The sequence below is a fragment of the Saccostrea cucullata genome, unplaced genomic scaffold (genome assembly GCF_032062105.1).
Source record: "Saccostrea cucullata isolate Sc308-1 unplaced genomic scaffold, CSIRO_AGI_Scuc_v1 ctg1325, whole genome shotgun sequence".
NCBI classification, from domain to species: Eukaryota; Metazoa; Mollusca; class Bivalvia; order Ostreida; family Ostreidae; genus Saccostrea; species Saccostrea cuccullata.
This window is the reverse complement of record NW_026925063.1, coordinates 185,205-202,512: the sequence shown is the minus strand read 5'-3', so window position 1 is coordinate 202,512 and position 17,308 is coordinate 185,205. Positions and strand designations below refer to the sequence as shown.

The 17,308-nt window shown below is 33.9% G+C and overlaps 2 protein-coding genes across 4 annotated transcripts in view; one reads left to right on the top strand and one right to left on the bottom strand.

The window, feature by feature from the left end:
• Window positions 1–7,151: 7,151 nt before the first annotated feature.
• LOC134267986 (uncharacterized) lies at window positions 7,152–14,428 on the bottom strand. Of its 3 annotated transcripts, none has more exons than XM_062750194.1 (3): window positions 14,229–14,428; window positions 9,217–9,513; window positions 7,152–8,868 (listed from the first exon to the last, which is right to left on the bottom strand). In XM_062750194.1, exons 2-3 carry the CDS (start codon window positions 9,494–9,496, stop codon window positions 7,220–7,222), a joined length of 1,929 nt encoding a protein of 642 aa, XP_062606178.1. In that variant the 5' UTR covers window positions 9,497–9,513; window positions 14,229–14,428; the 3' UTR covers window positions 7,152–7,219. The 3 variants fall into 3 exon arrangements, with proteins under 3 accessions (XP_062606178.1, XP_062606179.1, XP_062606177.1); XM_062750195.1 differs by lacking the exon at window positions 14,229–14,428 and adding an exon at window positions 11,875–11,903; XM_062750193.1 differs by lacking the exon at window positions 14,229–14,428 and adding an exon at window positions 10,127–10,427.
• Window positions 11,900–17,308, top strand: part of LOC134267987 (alsin-like) — a 24,286-nt gene continuing 18,877 nt past the window's right edge. The window contains exons 1-2 of the mRNA XM_062750196.1: window positions 11,900–11,970; window positions 15,491–15,735. Of these exons, the coding sequence (XP_062606180.1) occupies window positions 11,942–11,970; window positions 15,491–15,735 (274 nt within the window). The 5' untranslated portion in view covers window positions 11,900–11,941. The remainder of the gene's footprint in view (window positions 11,971–15,490; window positions 15,736–17,308) is intronic.

Here is a 17,308-nt window from a genome sequence, read left to right as displayed (position 1 = left end):
CCACAGCATATAATTATAGACCCACAGCATATAATTATAAACCCACAGCATATAATTATAAAACCACAGCATATAATTATAAAACCACAGCATATAATATTGGACCCACAGCATATAATAATAGATCCACAGCATATAATAATAGACCCACAGCATATAATTATGGAACCACAGCATATAATTATAGACCCACAGCATATAATAAAAGAACCACAGCATATAATTACAAACCCATAGCATATAATAATAGACCCACAGCATATAATTATAGAACCACAGCATATAATATAAGAACCACAGCATATAATAACAAACACACAGCATATAATTATAGACCCACAGCATATAATTATAAACCCACAGCATATAATTATAGACCCACAGCATATAATTATAAACCCACAGCATATAATTATAAACCCACAGCATATAATTATAAACCCACAGCATATAATATAATCATCTAACATAAGGCAGCCATGGCGTTCCATATAGGTCCCTGATGTAATATGATATTATAGTTTATTTTAGTTTTTGAGGGACATTGTTATCCTACTCTGAGTGAGCAACTAGATTTGATAAGTATGGATACCGGTATGACAAATGGATGAAATTACGACCAAGATTTAAAAAAAATAAGACAACAAGAGAGAGAGAGAGAGAGAGAGAGAGAGAGAGAGAGAGAGCACATCGGGCTCAAAATGTAACGGTTTGTCGAGATCGAAGTTCCTTAAAAACTTACACCACATCTGACAGAAAATTTTGTTTTCAACTTCATCTTGAAGTGACAGGTCAAACTGACTTACTGTACAGAAAAGAATTCCAAGATGTAAGTGGTAGGTAAAGTATTTACTAGAACTTCGTAAAAACGTAACGATACCTCATACATGAATGCTCCTCACACCTTGGGAGAGTGTCGAAAGACTTTCACTTTGAAAAGGTCCCCACCCAGGTTCCGTCTTCGAGTTTGATACGATTTTATACAGCTGCCTCTGATTGTTTCTTTGTTTTTTTCTTTTTTACATAATAATTTATATTAACCTATGGGTCGAATTGATTATAACAGAAATGACATTTCTTTGAGAAAACCATAGACACTCCCCATCTTATCCTGGCGTATTGTATTTTCGACCTATTTAGATGTTATTTATTAATTTATCACAAACTTTATAGAACCTGAAAAAATATGGGCTTAAAATGTTAGCATATGTGTCTATAAATAAAATGATATAACCCAAATTGCAGTTTTGTGTTTATCTTATTTATATGCCATAATATGGAGGGTACAGTTTTCCTTACAAAAATATTAGCGTCTTGTGTTTTCGACCTAAATATAGTATCAACGCCTAATCAGTATTGGCTATAAATATCCATTGGATATTCCAAACAATAAAAATACGATTGTCTGTCTTTCAAAAAAACATTGAACAAGTTGCATATTTTGGTTGCAAATACATATTTTCTTTTGTTGAACATATCTGTTAGTATCTTTGCATTTCCCCCAAAAAATCAATGAAATTACGTTGCATTTTTCAGTAAAAATATGTAAGAAAGTGCTCATATTTAAGGAAGAAAAACAATTGTTTGATCCACCCCTTCATTTCAATATTCAAACGTCTCTTTGACAAAGATCTTAATTTTCTTTCGGAAAAATGTCATCAAAAAATCTTTGCAATTAACCGATTACGGCTTTGCTTAATAAACAGATAAAATGTGCATTAGTAAAAAGACTAGAATTTCTGACATCGGACTAAAATCATCGAGGAAATTACATTGAATTAATTATTTAGGGTATTTTAAGTACAATCGTGCTTCTCTATTTTTTCTCTCTCTCTCTCTCTCTCTCTCTCTCTTGCGGATTTTTTTTACGGGAAGCAGATTTTAAAAATAGGTCGAAAATACAATACGGTCGAAAATAGGATACGAGACGATAATTGTTAAAAAAATTATACATCTCAGTGGCGGATCCAGAAGTTCATGTGGGGGAGGGGGGTTTCCCAAAGGGCCGATCATGGGGTGTCCCCCTCCCATAGGTGAGTGTTCAGGAAAATTTTGTTTTAAATGGTTCTAAATGGTGCATTTTCCAGCATTTTTGGTACTTTTTGTTGCTTTTTTCTGAACGATCATCACAAATTTTTAAAAATTTAGAAAAATAAAATGTTTCAATTTAATTTAACTTTAACACAAGACTTTAGTCTTTGCTTTAAAAAAATTGTTAAATCTGATAATTTTAGGAATACAAGCAGTTGACTTCAAGTTGTCTTCACTTTAAATGCACCTTCAGTTAATTTTGTCATATGTCAAGCTGACTTCTAAAATACAGTTGATGTGTATTTGGGTAATTTGTTTGAAAGTACAAATAAACTCTTTAAAAAAAAAGATACAACTGATGTGCAATTTTTAAACACTATCAAAATTTAAAAAATGAATTCTTTTTAGAATCCCTAAATAGTGCTTTTCAATTTACTTGAGTATACTGTCAATATGATTTGGAATATAAACACATGTGTACTATTAATGATGTTTCAAACTGAAGAAAAAATACATAAACTGAAGAATCTGTCAAAACTACAGGGTTTTGCTAAGCCCATCTGATTTTGTAAAAAAAAAAAAAGGGTATCAATTTATTTTTTTAAATGGTAAATTATAGTACTGAATAATAGTTAATTAAATAGTTAAAAAAAAAAACAACATGCATTTTATCAGCAAAAGATTAGAATATTACTGAGCAGCACCATAACTATGCAGTTCTATGTTGTTGGCACCTGACTACATGTACTGTACATGTATATGACCTTGTGATAAGATGCACAGACTACCCAAATCTCTCTGTTGATTACCCCTGTGTATTGTGTGCATTCACCAGAATCTGAAAGTGATTTCCTGTTACGTAGTTGTATATTTCACAACTGTACAGAACAATGGATTCATGTTTATTAGAGTCTTATCAATGCAACAAAATGATAAATTGACACTTTAAAAAAAAAAAAAATTCAATGAGTGGGGGGGGGGGGTCCTAACGTAAAACCCCCCCCCCCCCCCCTGGGTCTGCCACTGCATCTACTATAAACAAGGCATGAATCTATCCTCCATGTTTGATTCTGCTTAATAGGGTCATTTTCTAACTATTAGGGAAATTTCTTGTCCAAGTCAGGCTTTTTTCACACATAGGAAGCTGTCATTTTACAGAATTACTATACCGGTCCCCACATCCACAACATCCTCGTGAGCTTTTCGGACAATGACCTAACATTTACATCACTCAACTGATTAGGGTTAGTCTTTCACACTATTCGACTGGTTAGGGTTAGTCTTGCACCCACCTGAGAGATTAGGGTTAGTTTTTGCATTTAGTATTCTTTTGATTAGGGTTGATCTTGCATCCATACTAGAAATTAGGGTTCATAAGTCCTCGCTTACTATTTGACTGATTAGGGTTGGTGTTGCATCTATCGAGGAGATTTCAGCTAAACGTCTTCTAGAGTTAAAAGTGGGGTCAAAAGGGCCAAAAACTTCGTATTTTTATTTTTTGTTGATTGCTGACATAATCTCATATATCATTGTATATTTTGATGACACTACATTTTAGCACATTTTTGGGGGGACCGGTAAAGTAAAGTCGTTCAGTCATTTATTGAAATAAAATCAAATCAGATTGAATCTTAATTGCAGTATATTTGTCGCAATCATGCATTTTCTAACATTTCTTTGCAAACCAGGTTCCTAGTTGGGAACTAGAAGTTTATCTGGGTTTTGACAATTTAATCCTTGTTGATCTTCATAGTTTGTGATATTACAAATATATAGGATAACATATTTTAATGAATTTTTGCTATGACCGGAGCCAGCTGATTTTCTGAATAGCGAAAATTCAGGCAAACCTCTTGCCTGATTTTCAGCCAAAAATTCCAATGGGCTATGATGACTAATACATGATTACTTTATTTACACTCTATAAAAGGAAAACATAAAAGTTATATGTTGACAGTACAGCCATAAGGGCAAGTGCAAGGGCATATGAAATTTGCTATCATATACACTGTATGTATAGAATCTGACATGACATAGTATGTTGAATACCAAATCAAAGTGAACATTGCGCATTAAATGAAAATCATTTACTCTACTTTTTATCTGCCATATATGCATTAAAATCAAAAGTTTTTATTTCTTGGAATGTATATTACCATGAGAACATAATTTATGGCAAGGTGCATTTTGCTAAGGATTATGGGACTACAGGTATCTGTGGAAAAAAAATTGTTTGGATTAATGTTCAAAGTCTGAGTTTACTTTTCACCAATGGCATTATTTTAAAAGTTGCAGTACAAGCATCACTTTGCACTTCTTGCTCCATGTGTTATAACTTGTAATTTGGACATGTTTTATCTTTCTGCAAGATATAGTATTCAAAAGCCAGCCTTCAATTAAATCTAGAGTCATTAATTTAATTGCCCCGGTAAACATTGATATTTTCTTGTGAATCATCAATAAGTGTATAGTAAGCAATTGCTTTTATGTCATATCTTATATTTTACCCAAATATATTGTTTTGCCCTGCAAAAGAGCAGTACCTAAGTTTCAATAAAAAGACAACAAGAAGAATAACTCTTGCTATTTTGTCAATTGAAATTCTTTTGATCTTTTTTTTCTGTGTATCTTTTCATAATTTTTCATTTTTTTTATTTTGAGACATTAAAAATTTCATCATTTTTATTTATGATGTCTTACTATTTACAAATATAATTTAACTTGATAACAGATAGTATTTGTTTTCTTGGTCTATAGCTGAGATGACAAAGGAAACTTATTTGAAAGCAGTATTTCATATTACAGCATATTTCACTTTGTACTATTATGAAACAATATAACAAGGTAAATTTCATACAAGTCTTTGTACATTGTTAGTTAAATGATACCAGTAATAGTTTATGATATAATTTTGCAATTATGATCTCGATAAGACCGTTACATTTTGAGCCCAATGTGCTCTCTCTCACTCTCTCTCTCTCTCTTGTCTTATTTTTTTTAAATCTTGGTCGTAATTTCAAATTTTGCTTATCAAATCTAGTTGCTCATATATAGGATAACAATGTCCCTCAAAAACTAAGGTGTCTTTATAATACCATATTACATGTATGATGCTTTTCAAATTATATCATTTTATGTATTTCAAGCATAACTTTAATAAAATCATCAAGATTTTTCTCCTTTTGGATACTTTTCATAGTTATGTACACTCTGCATGTGTATAATAAGAAAATGCCATTGTAATTTTCATTGAAAATATTACAATACATATCACAATATTAGTTAAAATTATCGCTATATATCGCAATACGAAATCTCGATCTGGCCAATAACTACTGGGGTCACTGAATTTTAGTTGAAAACTTATATGGAAACAATTACAAAGACAGACAATTGCAGACAAATTTTGATCAGAAAAGCTCATTCTTTTGGCTACAATGATTTAAAAGCTATTTGTTTGCAATTTTAGTTTATACATGAATATATATTGTGAAAAACACAAAATTATGATTATCTTCTTATTGCAAAAATACATACACCTGGCCAGATATAAATTAAGCATTTTGTGGAAGCATTATAGCTTGGGTAATGTAGAATTTAAATTGTTCAAATACAATGAACCCCAGGGGAATCTTGTTTGTGTAGCCACAATGGGGGGATAATAGTTTTACATTTAAAATATATAGGAAAAATCTTTGAAAATCTTCTTCTACACACCGAACCACTGGGCCAGTTTTTATACAGTCACACTTACATTTGAATGGAAAATTGAAAGAATGAAAAATTCAAAATGTCAGTTTAATATATGAATCAATTGGGTGGGGTTTGGGTGTACATAATATATTGTATTACAAGGACATAATTGCCATTTACATTCAACCCCATGTACTGGTACTGAATTATTTTAAATCAGGTGAGCGAAAAGTTGTTAAATTTTACAGGTTTTTTTAAAATGCATTGTGGACACATTATATAAGAGATAGGATGCATTTTATGATATGGAATTCTCAGGATTTCTTCTCTACTTTCTAAACCTTTAACCCCCACCCCACCCCCCCCCCCCCCCAATGTCAAAGAAACCGATCTGTTTTTACAGAGAATGTAAAGTTTTGTTCCTCTTTATATACTTGTAAGATCAGTTGTGGAGAGAACTGCAATATTTTTACATTTTAATGACCATATTTTAATATAAAATTAATAAAAGAATGATACTTAGAAATAGATTTACTAGCATATTTACATCCCTATTTAAGATAAATATTGCATGATTCCTCATCAATAATGCAGCAGTTCCCTACCTGAAAGCTCCAATTCTTTTGTATTTAACTTACGTATTCAACAGGAGAGGCAAAGAAAATTTCTTGGAATCAATATCAGTAAATGGACGTTCTCACAAAATGTAATTTGTGTGGGGTGTGCAAAACCCAGCTTATCAGAAAAATACAATTGTTTATGGTACAATACAAAATCAGCTGATGTACATTTTCTGATTCAATGTATATATAAAATATATAAACCTATTGATTACATAACTCAAAGGCCTTATCATATTTGATATCAGATTATTATAAGTATTGCTTGGGGTAAAGATTTGATATCTTACACATAAATTTAAAAAATGTATATCAAAATTTTAATAAAGATATATGCATCTTATATATTTCCATATTCTGATTTTGTGATGCTATATGTCACATGCAGACTATTATTCATAGGATAAACAATCTAGTACATGTATATGCTACAATTAAAGCACCTGTTTTTTCAAACTTTATAAACTCAAAGGTTTATAAAAAGATATCACATAAAATTCTTAAGAACTTCTTAAAGTACTAGATGCAAGTTTGCAATGGTCTTAAGCTGACTCACTCACAGATTTCTATATGAAACTAATGTGATGTTCAGAAAAAAATACTGCACTTGCACATGTATTTTAAATTACACTTTCCATTTCTTGTAGAGAAATATGCAATGATGCATTTTTTAACATGACAATGCATTTTCTACTATATGTCATAATTTTCAGTCCACTGTAAGGGAAAATTATTTGCAGTCCCATATATGGACAATGCAAATGTTCAGGATTTCTTCATCATTCATGTACCACTGTCTGCATGATTTTGACCAACTAAATTAATGATAAGCAATTAATAGAATTTAATGGTAAACTTCTGTCTCTGGTTTTGAATCATAAAGCAGCATCTGCAGAACAACACAGCAGAGAGGGAGCACTGTGAGAGAATTTTGTGTGGACTTGAACAGGAGACCTCGGCTCCAGATGGACACCCGCTTGTCCATTTTGTATGTGACCATTTGGATGAGGGGAGAAGTGAGGGAAACGTTTAGGACGGTTGAAAAGGGGGACAGAATTTCTCTTCTCAAGGTTGACAGGGTCAGAGCATGGTCCAATGTTGATGGGCATTTCTAATAATAACTGACCTCCACAGGTGGAGAAATGGACCACAATTCGGAGGTTGTAGGTAACCTTGATAAGTCTACATCCTGGATTTATGCTGGGTAAAATATTCATTTGGGTCGGCAATGTGATGTCAAAGCAAGCCAGAGTTTGCTGTAGTTTGTTGGTTATCACAGTTCCTTTGGGTTCTTTCACTCCAAATGTTGACAAATTGAATATAAAATGGGATTTCGGCTTCACCAGGGTTATGTTTTGTTGTAGACAACCATCGATCATTTTAATACGTTTTGCATACTGATTCTCTATTTCCAGTCTGACTTGTATGTCATCCCCTGCTAGGAAGCAGGAACGATCTATACACAAGTTCACGCTGGCAATATCACTGGAGAAAAACGAACACGACGAAAGCGTGATGTCCTCTTGGTGAATCACAGGAAGAAGTGCATTGGGAATGGAGTGAATGTCAAATCTCCGCCGCACTGTGAAGGAATTCTTACGAGAGAGTATGATTTTTACCAAGTTGTTCAATGAATGGGTACTTCTAGCAGAAGATGATCCAATGTCATCACATATTCTTGCTTTCACTGTGTAAACAATCTCAGCACCAAAACCATTGCTTTCATCTTTGTATTTCATTGAGGATGGAATGCTACTAGGGAGGAGGAATTTAAATTTGGATACATAGTGACCAGGAGTGACCATTGATGTCCACTTGCCCTCTGGTGTCCCCACTATATAATTACGTTTGTTCAGAAACACGTCCCGAAATGTTTTGCTTTTTCCTGAGTTTGTATTTCTAAACAACGTAATGGCAGAGTGTCCAGTGACAAGAAACTCAATGAATCGGATTTCTAACTTCCCTTGAATGTCAAAGATAATTTTACCAGAGATTTCTTCACCAGGATGATATCGATGCCTCTCATGCTGATCCAGCTCTATGTCGAATCGCTTCACTAGATGTTCTTTGGGTTGATAACTTCTCCGGAAAACCACAGAGCCTTTAGACACAGTCCCACTTGGATATCCTTTAAGAGTTCCACTAATAGGTCGCCTTACATGTAAAGGAATGCTACTGTGTACACTTTGTTGGCTGTGGACAGTGGCACCACCTAAAGAATGGTGGCTCCTGACGGTACCACTCAAGTTTTTGGTTCCTAAGTTATTAGGTAGCCCCCTCAGTGACCCCATTTGAGAGGTAGGTCTCGAGGGCTTAGACCGAGAGCTTTGTGGCCCCCATGTGGAGCCTCCAGGGACTGTGATCATTTTATTGAGTTTGGCTTTGGTCCCCTCCCGATATTTAGCAGCTCTGGGACTGATGCTGTTAAAACCTGCGTTTTGTTTATAGTGTTGTCTTCCTTCAAAGTTTTCAGAGTTATGAGGACTAGGGTCAATCGTGGCATTTATTGTCTTAATTTCATCATCTGAAAAATCAATATTTGTATATATAATTATCCATTGTACATCATGTCTCAGTACTAAAGATAGATCATAGAAGAATGACCATTTATTATTAAAATTCGTTAATTCATTACATAAATGTCTGGACTTGGGTCATAGACATGAAAGGTCATTTGTGTGAGGATGACAAAATAGGCTATACATTAAAGTAAGTCTATTGATTATAATAATTTAATGTTATTACTGAAACATTTTTGCTATTTATAATTTATAATAAAATATTTCAAAATTAAGCTACAAATAGAAAGAAATCAGAAAAAAGGTAAACACTGTACAGTAAAAGAAACATTTAGAATATGAAACCAACTTACTTTCAACATTGAGCTCCCCTAGTTCTATTTTATGAGGGGAGAGAATCTCATCCTCCTCTAGTGCCAGATTTATGTGCCCCTGCATTGTGTTATTTTCTCCTGATTCCCTGGGCGTCAGCTGAGACTGCTTCTTTATTCCAATATTATCCTGGCCATGAATAGTGACCTTGACCTGTCCTTGACCTTCTGTAGACGCCATGTTGGTTCCTGTGGGATAAGGCTCATAATTTTTCTTGTACAGAAGGCCTTCCACTTGGCCCTTCAGAGGATGTTGGTTCATATGTGAGGTCCCTCATTCTGATAAGGAATAAAAGAACTTGTTTAAGACCAAAGAATCTAGCCTGTGATTTATTTTTTGCATGGTTCGATTTGAAATTAACATAAATTTTGAATTTGAAAGAATTATGCAACATCCGTTTTCTTGGAACTGCTCGTAGTTTAATAGGTAGTTAAAATTTTAATTGTTGGGGAATATATATTGGGTTTTATGCTTTTTTCTATATTATTGGATTGCAAGTTGTAATATTAAAAAAAAAAAGAATTAAATGAAGAATCATCATAAAAATTCAAATGAGTCTAAGGAAAATAATGGAAACTAAGTCCGCAGAAAAACAAAAGGTTGGCATAACAACATGAAGAAAATGTAACTTAAATTTATACTAGCGAAAATATTGGTATATACAAGATATGTTGAAAATTGTTTGTGTCAATATATACACATGTATATTAGTTATCGATATGTACTGTAGGTAATGTTTCAGATTCCACAGATAAGAAATGGTTTTATAAACTTGTTTATGTGTATGAGACATTAATATTCAGTTTTGTTATTTCTAAATGACGATATAAATTTTGCTACCATTGGACTTAAAAATCTGACCTTCTTTAGCAGAAAAGAAAGCATTCCTACCTGAATTGTTAAAACATTTATATGTCCGTGTGAATATTTCCAAATGAAGGAGCCCTGGCCATGCTTGGCAGACCAGCAGTATTGATTAGTTCGGAAGGAAAATAAATTCTAGGTGCAGGTGTGATGTAAACCTTCCAGAGACCCTAGCGTGTAGAATAGTCAGGGTGTATACCGCTATTATTAACGCAAAGGCACAGAATTCTAAGTGGGTGCACTGTGAAAAATTTGTATGAGTGCTTGAAAACTTGTTTTTCAGGATATAAGCTGCCTTTTACATTGCTATCATGCCTGGTTAGGTTTTTGTTATTGAACTGAGCATGACAATGGGACAAATAACTTGTTTGCATAATCATTTAAATCTACTTATCAAGAATATTTATCAATATCCTCGACAATTCGTTGAAATGTTTTAAATTTGGTTTTAAAATTCTTACACATTGTGTTTTTGACCTAATATAATATTTGGCTGCTAAAATGAAAGTGTGTGCTAAGCATTTTAATGATTTTATTTAGCTCAAACCCTTAATGGTTTATAAACTTATGAAATTGGTAAATGATCTAGAAATAATTGGTTTACTCAGAGATGGAAAAAGAAACCCATAAAAAGTATTTAAAACCAATAAGACAAAATTTTCAAGCTTGAGAACGTTGAATTATCTATTTCTATGTTAGTTTACAGAATTTTTATTTCTTTTTTAACAGTACTGAGTTAAGTGTAGGTAAATATTTTTATTATTTGAACCACGCAGAAAATTCCCCCATTTGCTGGCTGCATGCTTTAGTGTTTCATAATAGCATATAATTATAAGGATTTAAATAACTTGGGAAAATGACACAATTGAATGTTTAGATAAATAAGAGTAAAGATACAATAAATATACATAATATAATTGAATGTTTAGATGATATAATAAATACATAATATAATTCTATGTTTCAAATTAAATATCAATACATGTATCTTCCAGAGATGTGAATGAAGTGGAGTAGATATACAATAGATATATAAAGTTATTCTATCAGCAATGTTGAAGAAAAGTAATGATCATGCCTCATACATTATGTAGGTAGGGGGGACGTGATTAGAAGCCGCCAGGTAAGAATTAATGATCAGACACATTGATCAGAGTGGATCATCAACTTATTACCAGCCCCGGAGTTACTGAGGTCTGTCTTTAATGTCTCTGTTTAATTATTACACTTTGTACATTAAAGGGAGAGATAGTGAAATCTTCATCAAGTTAATTATATATGTCAGATGGTAGCCCTATTTAGTGTAAACATATACACAGGACATTCACATACTATATATGTCACATCTATGTTACATCCTAGCTGTTTCAATTGGTAAAAATTGATCATCAAAAACATACAGTGGTATTTTAATTCTCCTTTTCAATGGTTTTCCTGGGGTATAACTGCTAAGTTATTTCACATTTTTAATTCAATTCTTTGACTGCCTGAGTTGATAAAGTTATATGTTACTTTTTTAATTTAATTCTTTGACTGCCCGGAGATTTAACCATAGAAACTTGATAAACCAGGTGTCTGAAGTCTCTGTATATCTACATGTTATAGTTAGGTCAATGATCTCAGGCAATATCTTACATTTCATTGTGTACTCTTTACAAGGTAGCACTGAGAGATTTATCATACTTTATATCATTAAATAAAACACATATTACCTTAACCTAGCTACTATGAACTATAATACAGGTATTGTATATCTGATTTATTTAATAACTTACTGTTAATTTGTTGGATTCCAGGTAGAAGCTATGCCAGAAAACAGTTTCCGTATTATTTGCAGATGTGATGGCAGAAAGTAAAAAGAAAGAGGAGAGGTTAGTTTCTGTTTCTCTGGAAAATTCGTTAGTCATTTATCAATATAAATTTGGTTTGTCTATGTATTTTACATTGACACAGTATTCCGTGATAGATTGCTATTTACATATCACCCTCTTGAGTAGGACATGTGCATAGCAATTACAGTAAGCAGCCAGGAATGTTTGGTTTGGCAGTGTATAATTAAACAAGGATTCTTATGGAAGTCCATAACAGACTTGAATATTCAACAAATACAGTTGAACTTCAATATCTCTAATACCATGGATATCTTGGAGTGAGTTTGAAATGCCAGTCAACTTTTCTTTATGTATTTTACCTTGATAACTCAAATCATTGGTTATTTCAAAGTCTTTTCTTGGTACCCATCGAGTGCAAAGAAGGAGGTTTGACTATATTATGTACAGCACATACACAGTTTATTAAAAGGACTGAAATATCAAGCAGACATGGTTTCTGAGTTATTGTGAAGACCATCACCTGGACCTAATTTAAGTTTCAAACTCCCATTACCCCCCCCCCCCCCCCCACCCCCTCCCCTTAAAAAAGGTAATTTATTTTACTATACCTCATGGTAGTGTTAACAATCCCTACATAGATGTGATTCACTTTTTCTCAAGCTTCTGGTGGAATGAGCTATTTTAAATGAGGCGGTAATCCTTAATTCACTTAAGTTTGATCAGCCATCCAAAAAAAGCTTTTTCATTCATTGAAAGTATATATACAGAAGGATTCTTTGTAGCGGCAGTAAATTGAAATGGCAGGGTGTGAGGACTACAGATTCACTCAGGCATGACTGTAATAAAGGTCCAGGTAGGGGTGGAATAAACCAGAGATGGGTCAGCAATTCCAGCTGACGAATGCCGGAGACTTAATGACTAGAATCTGTTGATAGGGTTTTTTTCTGGATCAGGGAAGAAAGATAAATTCTCATACCTTGAAAGACTGTAATGTGAATTTAATTGTTTAAGAGAAGTTAAATACCCATTATTTGGATAGCAGACAATTTAGTTCTTTAATTAAACATTTTTTAGTCTGTAGAGCAAGTATGCTTCAAAATTCTTTTCCCTTTTTCTTTTATTTTTGGGGATTTTGGCATTGATTCTGCTATTGTGTTGTAACAGGAAATGAGAAAATGCATGGCTGGACCGGGAATCGAACCCGGGACCCCTGTATCACTAGTCAGGTGCTCTACCGATTGAGCTATCCAGGCCGATATCCACGGCCCCGAACCATTACATTCCTCCCTCCTTAAATGGTCTTCGCCCTCGAAGACACAACCCAAGTTCTTATTGCCCCTGGCAGGACTTTCACCTGCAAGTCCAGGGGTGGTCAACGGCACCAAATCTGTAACAGGAAAGGAGAAAATGCATGGCTGGACCGGGAATCGAACCCGGGACCCCTGTATCTCTAGTCAGGTGCTCTACCTACTGAGCTATCCAGGCCGATATCCACGGCCCTAACCATTACATTCCTCCCTCCTTAAATGGTCTTCGCCCTCGAAGACACAACCCAAGTTCTTATTGCCCCTGGCAGGACTTTCACCTGCAAGTCCAGGGGTGGTCAACGGCACCAAATCTGTAACAGGAAAGGAGAAAATGCATGGCTGGACCGGGAATCGAACCCGGGACCCCTGTATCACTAGTCAGGTGCTCTACCGATTGAGCTATCCAGGCCGATATCCACGGCCCCGAACCATTACAGTGTTATCAACACTTTAGAAAGTCAATGAAAATACAGTATTCAAAATATTCTGTTCAGTAGTAATACTTTAAATGCATCATAACATGTAGATTTAGAGTTAAGAAGATTTTGTCAGTGGGACAGAGAAAATACCCAAGTTAATCAGAAAGCTAATGAGATCTTTGGATATTGCTTTAAATCAATAGGGGTTCCTAATGGAATTATTTCCTGTGAACATGGCAAACACTAAATGAAGATTAAGTCCAAGGAATGAGACAGTGCTGGAATGCTTATGCTGCAAATTCAGCAGAGAAATCTGAGTGAATTCTGGTTGCAGTAGGAATATCGGTATATATTGGCTAGCTCAGATTTTTAAGTCTAGCTGCATGAATTTAGAATTGAAAGAATTTTCTTTTTTTACCATAGAAATACTCTGCACTGAAAGTGTGCAGAAAGAAAATGAAATAATAGAATCACTCATTTTATTAAAATGTTTTCATTATGGAAAATGTTACACAAAACAACTTGCAAATGTAGAGTAGGACACTTTTATGCAAGAAAAATAAGTACTCACCAAAGCAAATATGAAAATGAAATGTCCTGAAGACTTCTTTGAGGTTGAGAGATTGATTTCATAAACTATGAAATGAGTTTAGATCCCAGCTATAGAACTGTTTCTCTCGGAAGGTACAAAACCATGAAATTGCCTGGACTCGTCAAACAATGAATTCCAAGTCTTGACACATTTAGTGTAGGTGAAAGTAATTCTTCTGTACTGTCTCTAATTACAAAATTAATTGTGTTTGACCAAAACTAACACACTTGAGGCACAGATCGCATTGCTTTCATTGTGTAAGATACAATGAGAATCTAATGAATTGAAATGATTTCAAGACTGAAAGACTAAGTCCTAAGGTACAGTACCAAGAAACGCAAGGTTTGGGGACCACATTTTGTATATATAAAAGAAACTTGAGATGGGCATTTTTGTTTTAGTCAAGTTTGGTTATTACTATTTATGTGAAAAGCTGTAAAATACTACAATTGAAATAGAGCATTCTTTGGACTTTTAAATACCAGGTCAACCAAGGCATTGTTTGAATGGGGTAACTTGACACTTGTCATAATAAGCAATACAAAACCTGCAGAGTTGGTAAATTTGAGTTTACATAAAGCTGTCATTCCTATGTCTAGCATTGTATGCTGGGTGTCCGAAATGGGCCAGTGATTAATGTAAATGATCTGAATGCACTTTACTGATACAGAAGAACCTGGATACCTCACACTCTCAAAAGATCTTTCACAACATAGAATTACTCAGCTTACAAAGGATGTCATTCATGTAGTTCCTTTCTTTTGACCAAATCCAGACAGTCACTTTGAGATCAAGTAAAGCTAGGAGAAAATGTGCCCTGAATTGTTCTCCGCACATTGAATTTTTTGAACTGCTTAATATTTAAATTCTTAATTTATTTTTTGTCTGTTATTATTACATTAATTTTAAATGGTGTAGATGATCAAAATTTAACATATATATTTTTTCATATCTTGTGAAAATAGCATGTAACTGATTGACCACTGAGATGGTCATAAATATGGAACCACAAAGAAATACCATTACCACTAAGTGAGATGGTGGTAAATATAGAGCTAACAATAGTTCAGATAGATGTAGGATTTATAGATGTATACATGTATATCAGAGCTCCTACTACAATTCAGAAAGAGCTAAAAATTCAAAATGCTAGAGATAACTGTTGTAGATCACTGTTTTCGTTGACAAAGATATATAATATCTGTGAATGCTTTGATTTCTACTCTTGTTTTACATTTCAGGAAAGAAGAAAAAGATGGACTTCTGTATATGTGGCAAGGTTACCATGGAGATGTGGAGGTGGTAAAATATCCAAGTCTGTTTGGTATTCCCATCAGAAAAGTTGCTATTGGGACAGATCACTCCATTTTCCTGGCGTATGATGGTCGTTTGTTTGCCTGTGGAAGCAATGACTATGGTCAGCTAGGGATAGGTGCAGAGAATGAAAGCCATGTATATGATCCGGTGCTGATTTCTGGTTTGGCAGGTACAACACTGTTGTCTGGCTCTGGTATAAGCAGAAGAGCTTAGAGAAAATTCAGACTATACAACAATTATGGAATGTTTTATTTTAATTTTTAGCTCTACTGGTCAGAGACCAGAAGAGCTTATGCGATGGTAATGCGTCCGTCGTCCGTCCGTCTGTCTGTAAACAATTTTTCAAAATGCTACTCCTCCTACAGTGTTGGTCTGATTTCAGTATAACTTGGCACACAAGTAGACTACACTAAGATACATAATTCTATGTATCGGTTTTTGATTTCAATGAACGGTGCTGCCGTGGTTACTAAAAATAGAATTTTTTGTGAAATTTTTCAAAATGCTACTCCTCCTACAGTTTTGGTCTGATTTCAATATAACGTGGCACACAAGTAGACTACACTAAGATACATAATTCTGTGTATCGGTTTTTGATTTCGATGAACGGTGTTGCCGTGGTTACTAAAAATAGAAATTTCTGTAAAATTCTTTCAAAATGCTACTCCTCCTACAGTTTTGGTCTGATTTCAATATAACTTGGCACACAAGTAGACTACACTAAGATACATAATTCTGTGTATCGGTTTTTGATTTCGATGAACGGTGTTGCCGTGGTTACTAAAAATAGAAATTTCTGTAAAATTCTTTCAAAATGCTACTCCTCCTACAGTTTTGGTTTGATTTTAATATAACTTTGCACACAAGTAGACTACACTAAGATACATAATTCTGTGTATCGGTTTTTGATTTCGATGAACGGTGTTGCCGTGGTTACTAAAAATAGAAATTTCTGTAAAATTCTTTCAAAATGCTACTCCTCCTACAGTTTTGGTCTGATTTCAATATAACTTGGCACACAAGTAGACTACACTAAGATACATAATTCTGTGTATCGGTTTTTAATTTCGATGAACGGTGCTGCCGTGGTTACTAAAAATAGAATTTTTTGTGAAATTTTTTAAAATGCTACTCCTCCTACAGTTTTGGTCTGATTTCAATATAACTTGGCACACAAGTAGACTACACTAAGATACATAATTCTGTGTATCGGTTTTTTGATTTCGATGAACGGTGTTGCCGTGGTTACTAAAAATAGAATTTTTTGTGAAATTTTTTAAAATGCTACTCCTCCTACAGTTTTGGTCTGATTTCAATATAACTTGGCACACAAGTAGACTACACTAAGATAAATAATTCTGTTTATCGGTTTTTGATTTCGATGAACGGTGTTGCCGTGGTTACTAAAAATAGAAATTTCTGTAAAATTCTTTCAAAATGCTACTCCTCCTACAGTTTTGGTTTGATTTTAATATAACTTGGCACACAAGTAGACTACACTAAGATACATAATTCTGTGTATCGGTTTTTTGATTTCGATGAACGATGTTGCCGTGGTTACTAAAAATAGAATTTTTTGTGAAATTTTTCAAAATGCTACTCCTCCTACAGTGTTGGTCTGATTTCAATATAACTTGGCACAAAAGTAGACTACTCTAAGATACATAATTCTATATATCGGTTTTTGATATCGATGAAAGGTGTTGCTGTGGTTACTAAAAATAGAAATTTCTGTGAAATTC

What these genes read in the sequence shown, in the direction of transcription:
- LOC134267986 (XM_062750194.1), bottom strand. Translation starts at nt 9,496, where the DNA reads ATGAACCAACATCCTCTGAAGGGCCAAGTGGAAGGCCTTCTGTACAAG. An exon ending in AGGGGAGCTCAATGTTGAAA is followed by an intron (nt 8,869 to 9,216) that starts GTAAGTTGGTTT and finishes TTGATTTTTCAG; the next exon opens with ATGATGAAATTAAGACAATA.